A 16,488-nucleotide genomic window follows, 5' to 3' on the forward strand; every position below is an offset into this window, starting at 1 on the left:
AAAGGAGTGTTCATAGCCTTCCAGAAGCCTTTGAAGAGATGGAGTGTCTTGTACCAGGATGAATAATGACATGAATATCAGAGGCAAGAAGGACTTGGGGATAAGCTGCTCATGTGTAAGCACATATTCTGTAAGATGCCATGCCATCAGTTTAAAAAAATCTCAGAGGTACTTGTGACAGAAAATGCAGATGTTCATGAGGCTTAAATCTCTCTTGACTAACTTGTGTTTCAGTAGGTACGAGAAGGTAAATTTGTTTAGTACCTGTTTTCCAATTAAAGTTCTGTTTATTGACAATGGAAAGATGGACTCATGTCTGTTAATTATTGGATTAAAACCAAAAAGTGTCTTTTCACCATGGTTTGATGTGACTGTCAATGATGAAGACAAATGTAGTACAATCTTTTTGCAAAGATATGGTGCAAAGTTTAATTTCTTTATGGTTTTATACAGGGCTTTCCTCTCAAAATAAAGGAAGTAGATCAAACTCAGTTTCTGCTGAGGACTCTTTGTCTTAACCTTGACGACTGCATGTTAGCCACTCATGGCAGGTATGAGTTCCCTGCAAGGGAGAGCTTTTGGAAAAGTTAGCAAAACTGGCCTGACTGGATGACAAGCATCAGGTTTAAGCTGAAGACATCATGCGTTAGGCAACATGGAAAGCCTGCATACTGAATCTTTATATGTAGTTGCATTTGTAGAGAAGAAAACATGACCAAGTGCCTTAAGAAAAAGTGGAGAATCCTCTCCCTTTCTTTAGGTCAGGTAGGACATAATGTGCTCCCCAGCTAATGTGATAAAATTTTTATATATATCCAATGGTTTGCAGAAAGCTTATTTTTTACACTATGATAAATTAAATAATAAAATTAATATTTTGCTTCATGAGTGAACCTTTCCTGGTAGGAAATTATGCAAGTTTCCTTTGAATTATGTTACAGATGTGGTTATACTTTCAAATATGGATTAAAGAAGAAAAATACTTTTTATCACTATATCCTGTAACTTTTATACTAAGAGTTGGATCCTTATTCCTCTGTCCTGGTGATTTAACCATCCTTGTGAAACTTGGGTGTTAGAGTACCAGTTAAAATTTTTTTTAAGTGTTCAGATTTTTGTTCAGATTTTCTTAGAAAAGCAGAAGATGGAGAAATTCTTGTCATGGTGTTACTACAACAGGACTATGAATCTTTTCATTTCTTGATACTCTGCTAAGAATTACTCCTAGCTGTTGGCTGGACTGAGCCTAACACAGTGGTAGAAGAAGAACCTGTGACATCTCAGCTATTAATTCCAGTAGGTCTTTTAAAAATTAGCTCTTCTTGCTGACAGATGCACTTGTTGCCTAGCGGGGCTCCTTCTCTTCTGTGTTTTCCTTCTGTTGTCTTTGCCACTGTGACCGTGAGTACAAATGCAAAGAGAGTCCCCATCTGGCAGGGATGCCTGGGCTTGGCCGTAAGGAGCAAGACATAAAGATCTGATGGCCAGCATGTGCCGCTTCTCTCATCCAGCCCAGTCAGAGCTCTGGATTTTAATGTATAGCCAGGATTTCATAGACATCAGAGTGAAACAACTCACAGAGGCCTTTCATGCAGCTCTTCTCCTTTTGTTTCTGTCTCTGTGTGTGCAATACCCACATGGTTGGGTCTTGGCACCATTGCTCTCCCTTCCCAGCCAGGACAGGGACAGCAGACCACGCCTTAGCTCCTGTGCCCATGGGGACAAACACCGGTTCCTGTTTCAGCTTGCATTTTGCTTAAAAGCCAGATGAAAATGCATCAGCAGAGACATCTGGAGCAAGCAAACAAAACAGTCAGAGTCCTGCAACTCCCTGCAGGCATCTTCCCTTATGGAAGGAGAGGAACAAGTGTGAAGAGCCAGGTCTGGAGCTCAGGATGATTTGAAGGTGAAGGGAGGCTGAGGCTTGGTGCTCTGAAGGCTGTCCCAGACACAGCAGCCAGTCCTATGCTCACACAGACCCTATAACCTGAGTCCTTGGAGGAAAATGTCAAGGGGGAACTTCCCACCCTAGCTCTTTTCAAAGCTCTTTGTCCCAAACTGGTCACACATATATCTTGATTGCCTTGGTGAACAGCACCTGTGAAATTCCCAGTGGTCTCAAAGGGCCTGAGAGGCTCCATCTGCCCTGTCTGACATTCTCAGTCAGTGTGACATTGTGGGCACTTTTTCTCCTGTGCACATAGGGGACTCTCCTGTGGGACATGCCTGGCCTCTGCATATCAGTGTTCCTAGGGCTACCTGCCTTTAGCACCAAAGAAGTCTTTGCACAGAAAAGTGTTTGTCTTCCCTGTTTCTTCGTTCAGGCTTGCTCCTTTGTGTTACAGGTGACAAGCTGTTTGTGACAGAAAGATGGAGCACATAGGTAAGAGAAAGCTCTAGCAACTGAGCAAGTAAATACTGCTTGCTGTGGTGTTTTTGCCAGCTGTGCATTGTTCATGCCTCTATGAACACAGGTGCCGAGGCTCAGAGAGCTCTAAATGCAGAAGGAAAACACAAGCCACACAAATGTCTAAAACCAGCACACTGTGAAAGAAAGCTTTTGCTACTCGGGTCCTGATGCTGCTCCAGCACTGCCCCATGCCCAGTCTGCCATGGACAGGGTATGCCCTGCATTGAAGCTGATGACACCTATCTTGAAAACCACCATTAAGAAGAGAAAGGCTTGGAATGTTTTGTAAGTGGTGGGGAAAGGTCTGTGCACAGCAGCCACTGAAGATGACGATATCTGTCTTAAACAAACAAACAACCCAGCACTAAGAAGGAAAAAGCTCTGAGTGTTTTGCAAATGGTGATATTGCAATCTAACAACACGTTATTCTGGAGCTGAGACTCAAAGCCTGGATCTTGCTGGGAAAATTAATTTTTCTTAGACCTGCCAAAATTTCTGTCCTCCTGAGGGTTAACTATGTTGTGGACTGTGGTCTTGTTTGATGATTTTTATGGCTGCAGCATCTAAGCTTGCCCCAGCTGATGTGACCGTTGTGCCTTCTCATTGTGTGATCTTTTTATTCCACAAGCTGTCACAGACATCCTAAATCTTCCTTTAACACTGATCATGAGGTAACGGTAAATAAGGAAAAAGAGGGATCCAAGACAATATTATTGAACTGTATGGTGCCACTTCCACAGCTATGTCATGTATGCTATAAAAAGAGCCTGGGTAAGAATGAGCAGGAGTGAACTGGCATTGAGAGTGAGAAGGTGAGAGAGGAAAAAAAAGGGCTGTGAAAATCTTCTTTTTTTTATATACATCTCTATCTTGTGTCCAGACCTGAGCTGAATTTTTAAACATATCTAAAAGATTTCTATGCCCAGTTTTCACTTGTGTCCATTGTAATTTGGAACCCAGTTCCCTTGTGCAGCTTTGAAATACCCTTGGGTAGATGAACATCCCAAAGTCATTAAAAGAATGAAGAGGTGAACTGGGGACAGAGCTGAGGGCCAGGCTATGATGCACCAAGTTCATGCCCAATAGTGTGACTTGTGTCAGACTGCCCCAGATGAGCACTGGATACACATATCTGGGTAAATCCTCACGTCACGGACAACAGAAGAGCAAAACTTTCACATGCTGTTGTTTTCAAAGTTGACAACCATATTACCCAAGCACAAACAGCACATTGGAGGGCAGGGCATGTAGCATAACCACCTCTCAAAAAAGGAAATGGATCTTAGAAGGAAAATCCCTTGGCACTGTTGGGAAGCTGCTGCCTGACAGGCATTTCCCCCTGCAATTGTGCCAAGGCTGGTGCAAAGGCATCACATCAAATGACAAGAAAAAGCAGCCTCAAAAACAGAGATAAAAACAACATCCTCACAACTGCAAAATGGAGCTTCGGATGGGAAATTAATCTCTAGGAAGCTCAAAAGTTAACAGCACAGGTACTCAGCCAGCTTCTCAGGCAAAATGACATAATTCAGGACTTAACACTGATTCACACACACTGAGGATCTCGGCACTTAGAGGCTTCAGTTTCTAAATTAGCATCACACAGATGCACATGAAAATCCTGGCACAGTTAATAACCTTGCTAAGTATTGTAGGCATTATTTTTAAGCAGAAAAGAAAAAAAATCGAGCCAACTCACCCCCCCCCCCAAAAAAAACCCCCAGCAAAATCCTGAATAATTAGCAAGGTGCCTGCCAAATTAAAATATAGTTTAATTTTTCTGTGTAAGAGTTCAAACAAAACATTTATAATGCATCCCAGGAAAACAGACTCATTCTTTCTTCCTTCCCCAAATAAAAAGATGATTTGTCAGTGTATTTTCAAGTCTAAAAGACATATTAAAAATCTCCTATATCATACATTTTAGAAAACATTGCTCAGATTTAGCTTCCATGAGAGACATCGCTCCCAGTGGTGGTATTTTAGCATTTTGCCTTTGTAATTTTGCAGTCTGTCTATTTTAGTGTTATATAAGAAGAGTAGCTAAAGAATGAAGGGCCAGCTCCTTATGTCTGTTGAGACACAAATCACAGGAGCTGTCAGGACTTTGTCAGAAGCCATAAGGAATACCCTGCTGGGTCCACAGCATGGTCCTGTCTGCCTTTCTTGCAAGAGAGATAAAGGCAAGTTGTTGTCTTTCTTTTAGCTCCTCTCTCCCTGGGTCCTTGAGAACAATGAAGGCCACAGTGAGCCCTCAGTACCACTCAGACCTCTGAGCACCAGCAGTTCAAGGAGCAAGAGCACCAAGCACCTGCTCAGGGCTGCAGGTGCACCACTGACGTTTGGCAGCATGGGCTGCTGGGCATCTGGAAAGCAGTAGCTCATCACACCCTGTATTATGGCTGTAGGACTTACAGGATCTGTTTGCTGTAGTGGGGGATATCTCACCACAGGCTGTTAGAGGGCATCTGGGGAAACAGCTCCTTTTAAAGTATTGACTTATTTCGAGGAATTTCACAGCACTGATATCCCCCATCTCTAGGTGATGCTTGCAAGGAAAATACACCCTTGGTGCATTGCAAAGACACCCTGTGTTAGGAAAACAGGGAGCTGACCAGAGACTTGCCTGCCCTGAGCCAGTCCTCCAGGCACACCATCTTTCCAGGAGGGAGGTCTTGCAGATCTGTTTGTGGTTCAGTCTCAGAGCAGCACGGGGAGGTAGGAGTCCCACACACCATACTGTGGAGTAGGTGGGGGAATGGATCTCATGCCACCTACATGTTGCACGGTGTGCAATAAATAAAGTGGGTGGATTAAATGTCATAGATACATACCACTCCTAAACTCTTATCTGTCTGCACTGGTATCCATGCCAGCTGCTTCTCCACCTACCTAGAGGCCTTTTGGTTATGGGAGCCCACAACTCACAACGATATTTTACTTCTGTAGAGATACATTGCTTACGCCCACCGTGAAACCAAGTAGAAAACAAATGCTCTTACTTGATACCAAAGAGTGACCTTGGCTCTCAGGGGAGCAGTCCTGTTTTGTGTGATTTACTGAGATCTGGAAGTTGAATTAGCAAAGGTAAAGAACAGCTTGCTTGTTTTTTTAGTAAGATACAATTTACCTGTAGCAATGGAAGTGGCAACCAGAGATTCCTTCTCTCTTCTACCATCTCTGCTTGGGAGCTTGCAGGGTTTGCTGAAGTGTGAGTCCAGGTCTAGATATGAGGCCTGTGGTAGTACCACACACTTGGCTGCACAGCATTCCTTATCTTCTTTTTTGCTAATATGCCTGTTGGGAATCTTACACAGATAAAAATAGGCTACAGTGTCTGCTTCTCCTTCCCAATGATTTGCAGAGATACTTGCCAAGTGTCTAGTGACTCATTGATTTGGGGAAAAAAACGACCACAACAATGCAATCTGGAAACCCACACTTTTCCCACATAAGAAGCATTTTTAACAGTCACTCAGACCTCGTGTAGAACAGATATTAGCAACCTGCTCCCCTGTTTTTGTCTAAAGAGTGATGAATACAAGCCCAGGGGCCAAATTTCCACTGCCTTTTTCTTTTGGTAGCCATTTGTTCCATGCAAAGTGTACCAGTCTGGGGACCCAAGTTATTGAGCAGAGCATGAGTTGGAGTAAGTGGAGGGGAGTAAGTGTTGTGTTTATCTGAGGATGTTTTTGAAATTGAATACATCTGGTCAGCAGAACTTTTACTAAGACATAGATGGAATAAAAGAACAAAACAAAAATAAAAGGGGATAAGAAAAAAGAAAAACCCCTATGAACAAAGAGACTAAACTTTTGACACTTACCACTGAATGCAATGTCACTGTCTGTACTCCTGCATTGCAGTAGTTGTAGGTAGACTGACTCCTCACACATAGGCTCTTGCAAGGTCAGATCCAAACAAAGGAGCCACATGCCTATTCACAAGTGTAAATACAAAAATATCTAGATTTTATATGTTTAGTGCCACTTGCTTCTGAAAATCCCAGGAGCACTTCAAAAAAGCACCTTACTGAAACACAGAGCAGTTCAGGAGTCACCAAAAAGCCACAGTGTTTGTGAGTTGCAGAGCAGGAGTCAGGAGTCCCAGTACTTTGCTGTATACAGAAGCAGTAAAGGTAGGTTACAAAATTCTGGGGTGGATCAATGCCTATCATTCAGAGCTGTCAAGAAAGCATATTGCAGTTTCCCTGATGGGAGAAGCAGACATCTCAAAGACGATTTTCAGAGAAGAGCTGGTATTTTCCCGTGTCCTTGGGAAGCAACATTTCCTGTCATTTCCCATTGAATTCTCTTCTACAACTTGTCTGCCTGAATGCATAGTTGCAGTGCTTCTGAATTTTATTGGGAAGTCAAAAAGCTGGAGGTTTTTATCTAAGTAAAAATTCTCCAACCCTCTACCATCTCACCTTCATGACATAATTTAATCAATACCTACCACCATCTCTTATTCGTGATGCTGAAAAGCCCTGGAACAATGAATTACTATACATGACTATTTTCTACTCAAGAAACAAAAAAATTAATTTTTTGCCATTCTATTTTTAAATAATAAATAGAAAATATTTATTTTACAGCATTTTCAAGATCATTTTGACAAAAAGGCAATTTTCATCAAGCATTTGACAGAGCAAAAGAAAGAACTTCTACAGAAAGCTTTGTAGCTCATACAGCTGCATACACAAGGTGAGTTCTTGCTCATTAGATATATTTACGTATGTGTATGTTTCCAGTTTTAACAATTACAAACTAAAAGCTAATATACTGAATTTCAAGAAAACTCCTACTCATGATATAATTACATTGCAGTAATAAAATCAGTGCTTAATATGTTCAAAACAGATATGAAAACAGTATAGTACCTTGCCACATTGCCGTCTCCTCATCTATACAAATCTGTTATATTTCTTTTTCTTATCTCTCTCAGATCTTCAAAGACTGGCTTCTTAGTATCAGCTCTTTGCTACTGGCAACTTCTGTTTTTGGAAACAGCACAGCAGATCTTATATTACAATTATTAGAAGATAGAATTCATTGCCAGTGCAGTGATCAGCAAAGAAGATACGGCATTTTTCTCGCTGCTTTAAGAAGTAATCAGCATTTAAAATAAAAGAAGCGGCAACAAAAAAAATCCCCCTAAAAGCCCCAAGCAGAACAAAAATCAACACACTAACCCTCAGGTGTCTTCAATTCATTATAGAGACATCAATATACTGACAAAAACATGTCTTTGGGCAAAGTCATTTTATGCTTTCCACATCAGGATGATGATAGCAATTGGCCACAAGTAATGTTGAAAGAAGCAAACACTGTGAAAAGAGGATGAGAAAAAAAGACTCTCTCTGGTTTTGAGTATGAGCCAAACCTTCCAGTACTGATACTGCATAATTAGGGAAAAACTATGAAATTTGGATCTTCAGAAAAGAATTGAGAATGAGCAGGACTTCTTAAAATTCAAGTGAAAAGAAAGAAAAATAGTAGAAAACTCTGGTAGAATATTCAAAAGCATGGTTAAAATCAGGGTTTACAACTATATTAACATGAAGAGATTCCTTTAAAATATTTTTTGAAATAAAGTGTGGAACTGTGGGACAGATCCTCATCCTCAGCTGAATTCAGCAGCACAAGCAAAGATCATAGTAGCTAAAATCCCAATTTATGTATGTATAATAAGCACATTTATAAACAGGGGTAGTCATCATTGCAATTAAGTTCAGACCACAGCAATTAGACCTGGACTTTTATCATGGCAGTCATTAGGGAGCTTTGGATTAGGCCCATCTCTAGGAAACACATGAAAGATAGAGGAGAAGGAATAAATGACAGAATTACAACCACCCGGAAGTGACCTTTAAGCTATATTGTATATTAAATACAAGAAGTGAAAACATAAGGAAAGAACATGCAACTAAACATCATAAAAAGAACTGCCAAAAGCAAAACCTGGAAATTTATGCACACATTAAGCACTGATGAAATTTCCTGTCCTGACATGATTTTGTTTTAAATTATGTGAAGCAGTGAAATAATTGAATTACTTTTCCTGTCTCTCACCTGCAAGATTTCTAAAACAGACATTTTTCTTTTTTTTTATTTTTTAAAAATTTTTTTGTTAGCCACACTTGCTGCAAAACATGTAAAATAACAAGTTCTCAATGCACTGGTTATTAATATCATATGTCTACTTCATAAAATATCTGCAAAACAAAGCACCCTATTATAAAGGGTAATGACTCAGCTTGTATATGAAAAAAAAAGATGTGCTAGCACAGCATACAAACCTTCAAAGATCTATTGAATATTTGTAACAACGCGATATAAAAACATGATTTAAACATAAAAATATTCATAGTATATAAGACAACCTTCCAGTGGTAGTTATTGGACATTACTCTTCACACATACCATACCCACTCATACAGATACACAAACGTACGCTCACTCTCTTGCCTGGGGTCTCCATAACCCACAGGGTGGAATTGCCTTTCTTCCAGACTAACAGTTGTTGCTCTAAGTAAACAGCTATTTCTCAATGCATTTGATTCCAAAGTAACACAAGGGAATGGTGCAATGGCATGGCAACATATGTTGGTTTATGAAAAGATAGTCAATAAATATTGTTCTGCTACAGGAAATGTTGTGTAACAGTTTAGCCGCATGGTTCACAACCTCATACAAAAGGGCAGTTTTTCCAAGTCCTTATCATATTACAAGTACTATGGCAAGGCTTTCTTCAGAAACCTCTTGAGTCTTAACTTGATCATATTTCTTGCTCTGTTTACAATCAGCATTAAAAGAAGCCCAAATCCCCCAAAAAGCAGCCTAGTATGAAGAACAGATAGGAGTTAGTAAGAGCCATGTGCTTTCACAGTATCTCATCTCTCCCCAAAGCAAAGTTCCACAGTTATGCCACCTGTAGAAACCAGGAAAAAGTATTTATGCATATATGTCTCATGTACAAGTAGCTTTGTTCCCCTGCACCACACTCTGCCCTTCCAGCTCCTGGGTGTGTTACTCTCATAGCAGACAGACAGCAGTCATGAGGTGTGCTAATGACTTCTCCAGGTCACACTTCCCAGAGTCCTTTTCAAGCATTGCCAAGAGAGGGTGTGACTAAGTGTGATTATATTTTTCTTTTCCTGCGTGTTGTCTTTTGCTTTTTTTTTTTTTTTTTTTTTTTTTTTTTTTTTTGCTATAGAAGTTGTTCCTTTAGTTTGTGCTTTGTTATGGTTTCCTAACATTTTCCCAAAGTACAAAATTTTTATTTTTAACAGATAGAGAATCTTGAGCCCTCAGAATTTTTTTATTTTCTTTTTGTTTCATTATAGTTATTTAAGTGCAGGATGAAATTTTTGCCCTGCCATTTGTCACTTTGTTCTCTGCTCTGTCTCCCACACTCCTGGGATTCTTGTGTCCGCAAGTCCTCCCAGGGGGCAGCTGCCAAAGTCCTTCCCGTCTTGTCTCTTGCAGCATCTACAGGGTGGATGAGCTTTGCTTATAATCCCTCAGGATGACAGAGGCATAGGTCACATCTGGGGGTGTGCAGAGCACCGACTCTGACACAGGGGAGCTGGGCACGGAGCTGCCCGAAGCCACTGAATCCCGGAAAGGGGACGGGGGCGTCAGCGCTGGAGAGTCTTCTAGAGTCAATTTGCTGGTTGCTGGCTCCTCGTCCTCCTCCTCCTCTGTGTTCTTTTCATACACATATCCCTGAATGAGCTTCACCTTCTCGCTCTCTGCTTCCTCAGCTGGGGAAGACAGGGGCTCCTCGCTGAAGGCAGCCACCTGGAAAGGCTGCAGGGGCGGCTGCTGTGGTGGCGGGGGTGGGCAGGGGGGCCGCACACCATTCCCTGAGCCAGGAGTGGGGAGGACAGTGTTGAAGTCGGGGATGCCGGTGGCAAACTTGTTGACCACTCCTTGCAGCTGGTCCATGAGAGACTGTGGCTGCAGGGGCAGGGTCTTGGGGGACTGCTCGGGCAAGAAGAGTTGGGTTTCCTCTGCTGTGGCCTGCAGTGGGGGTGTCGTTGCCACCCGCCTGTGCACCACCATGGAAGGGCTGCTGGACTGGTTGAGGTGAACGGGCTCTCTGGCATCTTCCTCCACCACATTGTACAGAGTCTTACTGCTGATGTCAGTAAAAGTCAGGCTTTGGCCGTGGTAGTCTTTAGTGAGGGGTTTGATCACCGCTGTCTGATTGCACCCTGTCTCCTGGTTCTTCACATGCACTGAGAGTCTGTGCCACGTATGTTCCCCCTTTGGATCTTGTCTTCCACCTGGTTCAGACCATGACACAGACTTTCCATTAGAACTATGAATAAAATAAAGATGGTTTATTTGCATTTACATTACGAAGACACAAGCAGTATAACAAACAAACCTACAAAAATACTGATTGCTTTGCCTCATTTATAAGCCTCCCCCCTCCAGTTTTTCATGTCCTCCCAGAAACACTACATGAGAAAACAACACTGTGATTTTCATCCAAAAGTGAAGTAGGTTATCCATCCTACAGCCAACCTGGATAGACTAGCCTGCAGGAAGGGCTCTGGGAAACCCTTCTGTGGTTTGAGGACTTGAGCTGTCAATTGGTATCTAGGTTTGCTCACCATTTTGCAGAGGGGAAGAAAAAACACAGGAAAAGAGTCACAGGAAAAGCCTTAATTAAACCAGATTTGCAGCTTATAGGAAGTATTTTCAGGCTGTTGGAAGAAAAATAACCCGCAGTCATAGCCTTTGGTAAACTGAGTAGAGAGATAAATTGTTGCTAACCCCTCCTTTGCCTTTTATTCCCTCTCCCCCTTAGAAACAGATTAACTAACTGAGAAATAAAAGACTCCCAGGGCCTATCTCAGGTAGGAGGTAAATGCACTTCTTCCCGGGTGACTGTTGTTTACAAACCAGGCTAAAATTCTGGGACTGAAAACAGTTGGTTTGTGTGGGAGGGGGAACAGGCAGCAGCATGACCATGGTGAGTCAAACCCTCTGACTCCTCACACGGCTGAGTCCCATAAAAAGGCTGGGCAGTTTGGCCAAGTGGGGATCTGAGGGTCAGGTCTGACTCTGAGCCACTGTAGGTTTCTGCATTTCCCTGTACCCTTGAAGGGAGCAGCACTCAAAGCTGAGTGAGCAGCTTGTGGGACAGGGAGCTCAGCAGTGCTTCAGATGACCAAGCAACTGTTTAATTACAGGTCAGGCATAGAGATGGTTCACAAATTATAAAATACATATTCTGGGTGGAAACCAGAGAAAGGGAGAAATTCTGACCTGACTTGTTTGAAGCAGCCTTATCTCAGGGTTTCATCCCTCGAACGAGAAGCAAACAAAGGATTGCATTTCAGACCCTGACACTGCCATGCATCTGGGAGACAAAGTGAGTGGGAGGCTGGCACAGCAGCTTCACCCCCTGCTACTGCACACACCAGAGGAGATCACTTCCCCTACAGTATTGCAGTATTGTTCGAAGCATTTTGCTTTCCTTGCTCAGACTTGCGGTTCTCTTTTTTAAGGAGTAAATAATTGCCACTTGAATTTTATAAAAAACTCCATATTGACTGACTTTGTCATAGCTGGAAGAGACTGGTACAACACATATAGTGTTGTAAATCTGTCAAAACAGAAAAGAAACATACGTGACAATGTGTCATTTTTCTGTCAAGCAGTAAGTACTCCTGGAGAAAAAAAATAAAGGATTTTAAGTGGATCCAAGCAGGGAAGCTCATCTCCAACTCCAGACTCCAAGTGCTGGACCTGTGACTCACCACCTCTGTGGGAACTGGGGCACATGAAAGGGCCAATCTAAAAAATTCATAACTCCCCAAAGTATGTTTATGGTAGGATCTGGAGCTGTTTTGATTTAGAGCTTTAACCTAAGAGATAAGAAAGCCACATTCCCATCTAAAGAAGGAAACATCTATGTTATAGTGATCAATGAAAAGATAAGAATGAAGGTTTAGAAGCATTCCTGTTTTGATCAAATGAGGTATGGTATGACTTCTTTTTTTCCTGAAGTGCTATAAAGATAAGTAAATGAGTGTAACTCTTGGGTGTGAAATATTTTTAAAGTAATGTTTTACATGCCAAGAACTGAAAACTCCTCACACAGAAACACATTTGGTCTACTTTAATTCAAAACAAGTCTCTTCTTGCAGAGAGGAAAATAAGTCAAATACTCTTGTATTTTGTTGATGCTGTTGCTTACAAATACTGCAAAGGGCTTTTCTAAAAAAATATTATGATTATCTTCTGCCTTTTATGCTAAGTCCACTTCTGCATCATTTATTTATTCATATCCACTTCTGGTGCATCACCTCACTTTTGAATCCCTCCTCACACCATCTGTTTTTTCTCTATCTCATTTTATTTCCAAGATTTTGTATTTTACCTCAAAGGCAAGCACAGCTATTTTAAGGAGCTCACTACCTCTGGCTTCAAGTCTTGCTCCTATTTAGTTCATTTCCCTCTCCCTCACCCACTCTCAAATTCTGCTCTTACTTCTTTCTTCTGTAGCACACTCCATAGTCTCAAACATAACCATGCTTAAACTGTGCTGGGACTGCAATGTCCAAATGTGAGCAAATCATTTAATCAGGATTTGTCTGGTAGCAGCTTGCTCCTCAGGGACAGCTGGTACTGCTGACACACCTTGCCTCTGCTTGCCAGACCCTTACTGCTCATGGCTCCAAAGGCCTCATGACAAAGAGCTTAAGGCTGCAGGGATCTCTCTGGGATCCATTTGACAAGATCCATGGATTATTCACCTCAGATTGGTTGTTCCAGCTCTTTCTCCCTACTTGCTCTTCTTGCTATGTCCAAGCACTGCTAGCGTTTTAATGAGGCACATTTTGAGATGGAGTCCCAAGACTGACATAGAAATACCTGGGCTCTGTCTTGCTGGCTGGTTGCCAAGGGGTCACACCATGTTTGACACATTCAGGCAGAATTCATCATTAACATGCAAGAAAATCACTTGTTATGCTGGAACAAAGAGTAACCATCTTGAATATAATTAACTGACATTTAGACAAAAAGCAAAGATGGGTCTGCAAAAGCTCAGACCTGAACTGAGTGTCAGTGAGAGAAGGAGTCGTCTCACTTGTGCAGAGCAATGTTGACTAATCTAACATTTGCTAAGTGATTGCCATCTCCTCTTTTGAAGGAAACATCCATTGGAGAAGGTTAAGATCAAAATAATCTACCTGGGATAATGAGAGAAGGGATGGCTTTCCACACAAAGGCAGGAGAGGGTGCCAAGCCACATCACAGTTGGGGTATTGAAAACCGGATATTCAATTGCATGGTGACAAAATGGCACCAAGTGGTAGTTTCTTCATTTTATCAATAGGATGATTACCCAGTTCATGTCCACCATGAATTTATTAATCTTTCCTAACTCTGTCCTTTGTCCTGTCAATTTGTCATAGAATTTAGACTTCACGCTCTGCGTAGAGTTGAACTTAACTTTGAGTCTCAAGGGATCTTAAGGTTTGTACTTTCGTATACCCAGCGTAACACTCCAAGTACTATTTCTCAAAATCCTCCCATCTAGTCTACATGTTCAGGCAGATTCCTGGGTATCCTATCAGTACATGGGGCGTGTTTGCTTTGGCTTATAGGCAAGAACATACTTTGAATTTAGATGCTTTTTCTCAATTTTCACCACAGCTTTATCTATGTGTTTTGTATTTTGGGGGAAATGGAAGTAAATATATTTTTTGTGTGAGTTTTTATTAGTTTCATGAGCAGAGCTGTTGTTATTTTTGGTAATTCAAAATTTTGTTTCTAATACATGCATTGATCTTTGTAACATACTCTCTGCATGACTCTGGGGCACTTTCAGCTTTCTTTCTTTACTGTAGACGCTAAACAAGAGGGAAACCATCTTCAGATCCTAATAGTTACTTGCTGAAATTCTTTAAAAGAACTGATGCACCCAAGTCTGAGAATATGGTTCAAAATACCCAGTTCAAAATGGTTCAAAATACCTGCCCAACAGTAGGAAATGCCTGTAACTTATTAGACAGATGCCCAAAATCTGGCCCCTCCTTGTGACCCAGGAGTTCCCCAGACCCAAGTCCAGTTTCAGGCCAAGAACAGAGTCCTGCTCCTGCCAGTTCCTGGAGGATCTGACTTTGCTGGCTTCCTTGGAGCAGTGTCAAATCTGAGTACTCAACAACAGTTGGTTCCTCTCCATACTGCAGGATTCTGAAGCTGCCTTACTTTAGAGGTTGGATAGAAAAGTTTTCTTTATATCTCAGAGGCTGAATGCTTCTGAGGTGAAAAATTATTGTCCCATTGGTCTAAGGCAAGTTATTCTGTGTAACTCTCTGATCCTTTCACCAGCAAAGTTATAACCTGAGAGCACAGAGAATTAAAACATCTTTGAGTCTGGTGTGCCTGAAAGTTTCTTTTTTTTTTTTTTTTTTTTTTTTTTATTTGCCTTGAACATTTTATGCATGGCAATCCCTGATTGATAGCACATGAAATAGTTAAGTAGAGTGGTATGTGTTCTGATGAGGTTGACTCCAGGAACCCACATGTTGGAAAATGTCTTCAGATCAAGTCAGGCAAAATGCTTGAGAAAGAGCCCTTTCTGTTAAAACAGGAAGGGACATTCTTTGATCTGTTAAGTGTTCATCCCCTGTTTTGCCCTTTCAGGATGCCAGTAGTGGTCTGCTATCTTCTCCAAGTGGCCATGAGCTGAGGAAGAATCTTAAACTTGCTGAGATGAGTGAAACAGTCATTTGAGCCAGCTTGGTAGTGTTAGACAAGACACAAAGCATAGATTTAATACATAAGGCTGCTTGTTTTGTTTTGTGTTTAAATCAACAATGGCAATTAACCAGAGGAAGAGGTTATAGGAGAAATAATAAATGTTACCAGTCTTTCATTGCCAGCCCAATGCTTTGGCCCAGCCTACCTTCTTCTAGTCACTGTAGTAACTGAAATGCCACAGCCACTAAGAAGCACTGGGATAACCCGGCAGTTGCTTCTATGATGATAAAATTTTAGGAAGGAACATGAAATACAAATTGAGAAGTTTATCAACTTTGTCAGGAAAAAAAAGTCCGAAATGAACCCTGAACTGTCTTACCAGCAACCAGGGGAGTTCAGTGCCAGGTGACTGCCCAGTCACCAAGTGCTGTTCCTCCCTTCAGAGAGCCCAGTTACAGCCACTGTCCGCTGGCTCCAGAGCACAGCACAGGCAGAGCTGTTCCTGAGCAGTGACACAAAGGTGACCAGCTTCTGGAGATAGTGGGATGCAGAGCAAAAAGAAATGTCCTGCTCAAAAGCTGGGCATTGGACAAAACCTTTCCCATCCCCACACAGCACTTTTGCTGATGGATGCCATCATAAGGAAGCCAGTGGAGGAATTTCTGCCCTGCCCACAGTGAGGCAGTCAGTAAACTACAAACTCTCTTCAACCCTGCAGTCACATAAGTGGTAATGAGCCTGACTAAAGCTCTGTCCCACTGCTGCCTCACTGTTCCCAGAGCCTAAGCTAACAGGCCTAAAATTTAAGACTAATACCTGCACTGCAGCACACTGCATGTGCTTTGTTGATATCCCCAAGGTATCTTCCATTATTGCTTACGTTTCAGTAAGGCCACTGGGGCATGAAATTTGATTAAGGGAGTGAGCAGATTTTAATCCAGGGTAGTGATATCTCCCTGCTCTGAGCAGCCTCTCCTCTCAGAGCTGCCACAGACAGCCCTGGTGCTCATTAGCAAAGCAAGCCATGCTGGTCTGCATGTTCCTGCAAGCCTGACTTCTAGAATACTGGTTCTAGGGACTCATCTCAGACCTCGGCTGGTAAAACTACTCTGCACTCTCTCATGAGTGAAGGAGCCATCACTGACCACAGCCCTTATCTGGTCTATGGTCAGGATTTTTGCCTCATATAATCACCTAAATGAATAAAAGAATCACAAACCAATTTCAGCCTTAGCTCGTTTAGACTATAATCTCTATCTTAGTGACAAGAGAAACTTGTAACTGTTCTCACAGCATGGCTCCAATGCTTTTGTTTACTGCTGTATAATTAGAGCAACGTTTAACCTC

At 41.9% G+C, this 16,488-nt stretch overlaps 1 protein-coding gene across 4 annotated transcripts in view; it reads right to left on the minus strand.

Annotated features, from left to right (window-relative positions):
• Window positions 1-6,969: 6,969 nt before the first annotated feature.
• GRM1 (glutamate metabotropic receptor 1) overlaps window positions 6,970-16,488 on the minus strand; it is a 187,021-nt gene continuing 177,502 nt past the window's right edge. Inside the window, exon 9 of one of the 4 annotated variants that reach the window (XM_033054646.2) lies at window positions 6,970-10,738. In XM_033054646.2, the coding sequence (XP_032910537.1) occupies window positions 9,904-10,738 (835 nt within the window). In that variant the 3' untranslated portion in view covers window positions 6,970-9,903. The remainder of the gene's footprint in view (window positions 10,739-16,488) is intronic. The other 3 variants (XM_033054647.2, XM_033054649.2, XM_033054648.2) reach the window with 3 other exon arrangements.

The sequence above is a fragment of the Catharus ustulatus genome, chromosome 3 (assembly GCF_009819885.2).
Source record: "Catharus ustulatus isolate bCatUst1 chromosome 3, bCatUst1.pri.v2, whole genome shotgun sequence".
NCBI lineage: Eukaryota > Metazoa > Chordata > Aves > Passeriformes > Turdidae > Catharus > Catharus ustulatus.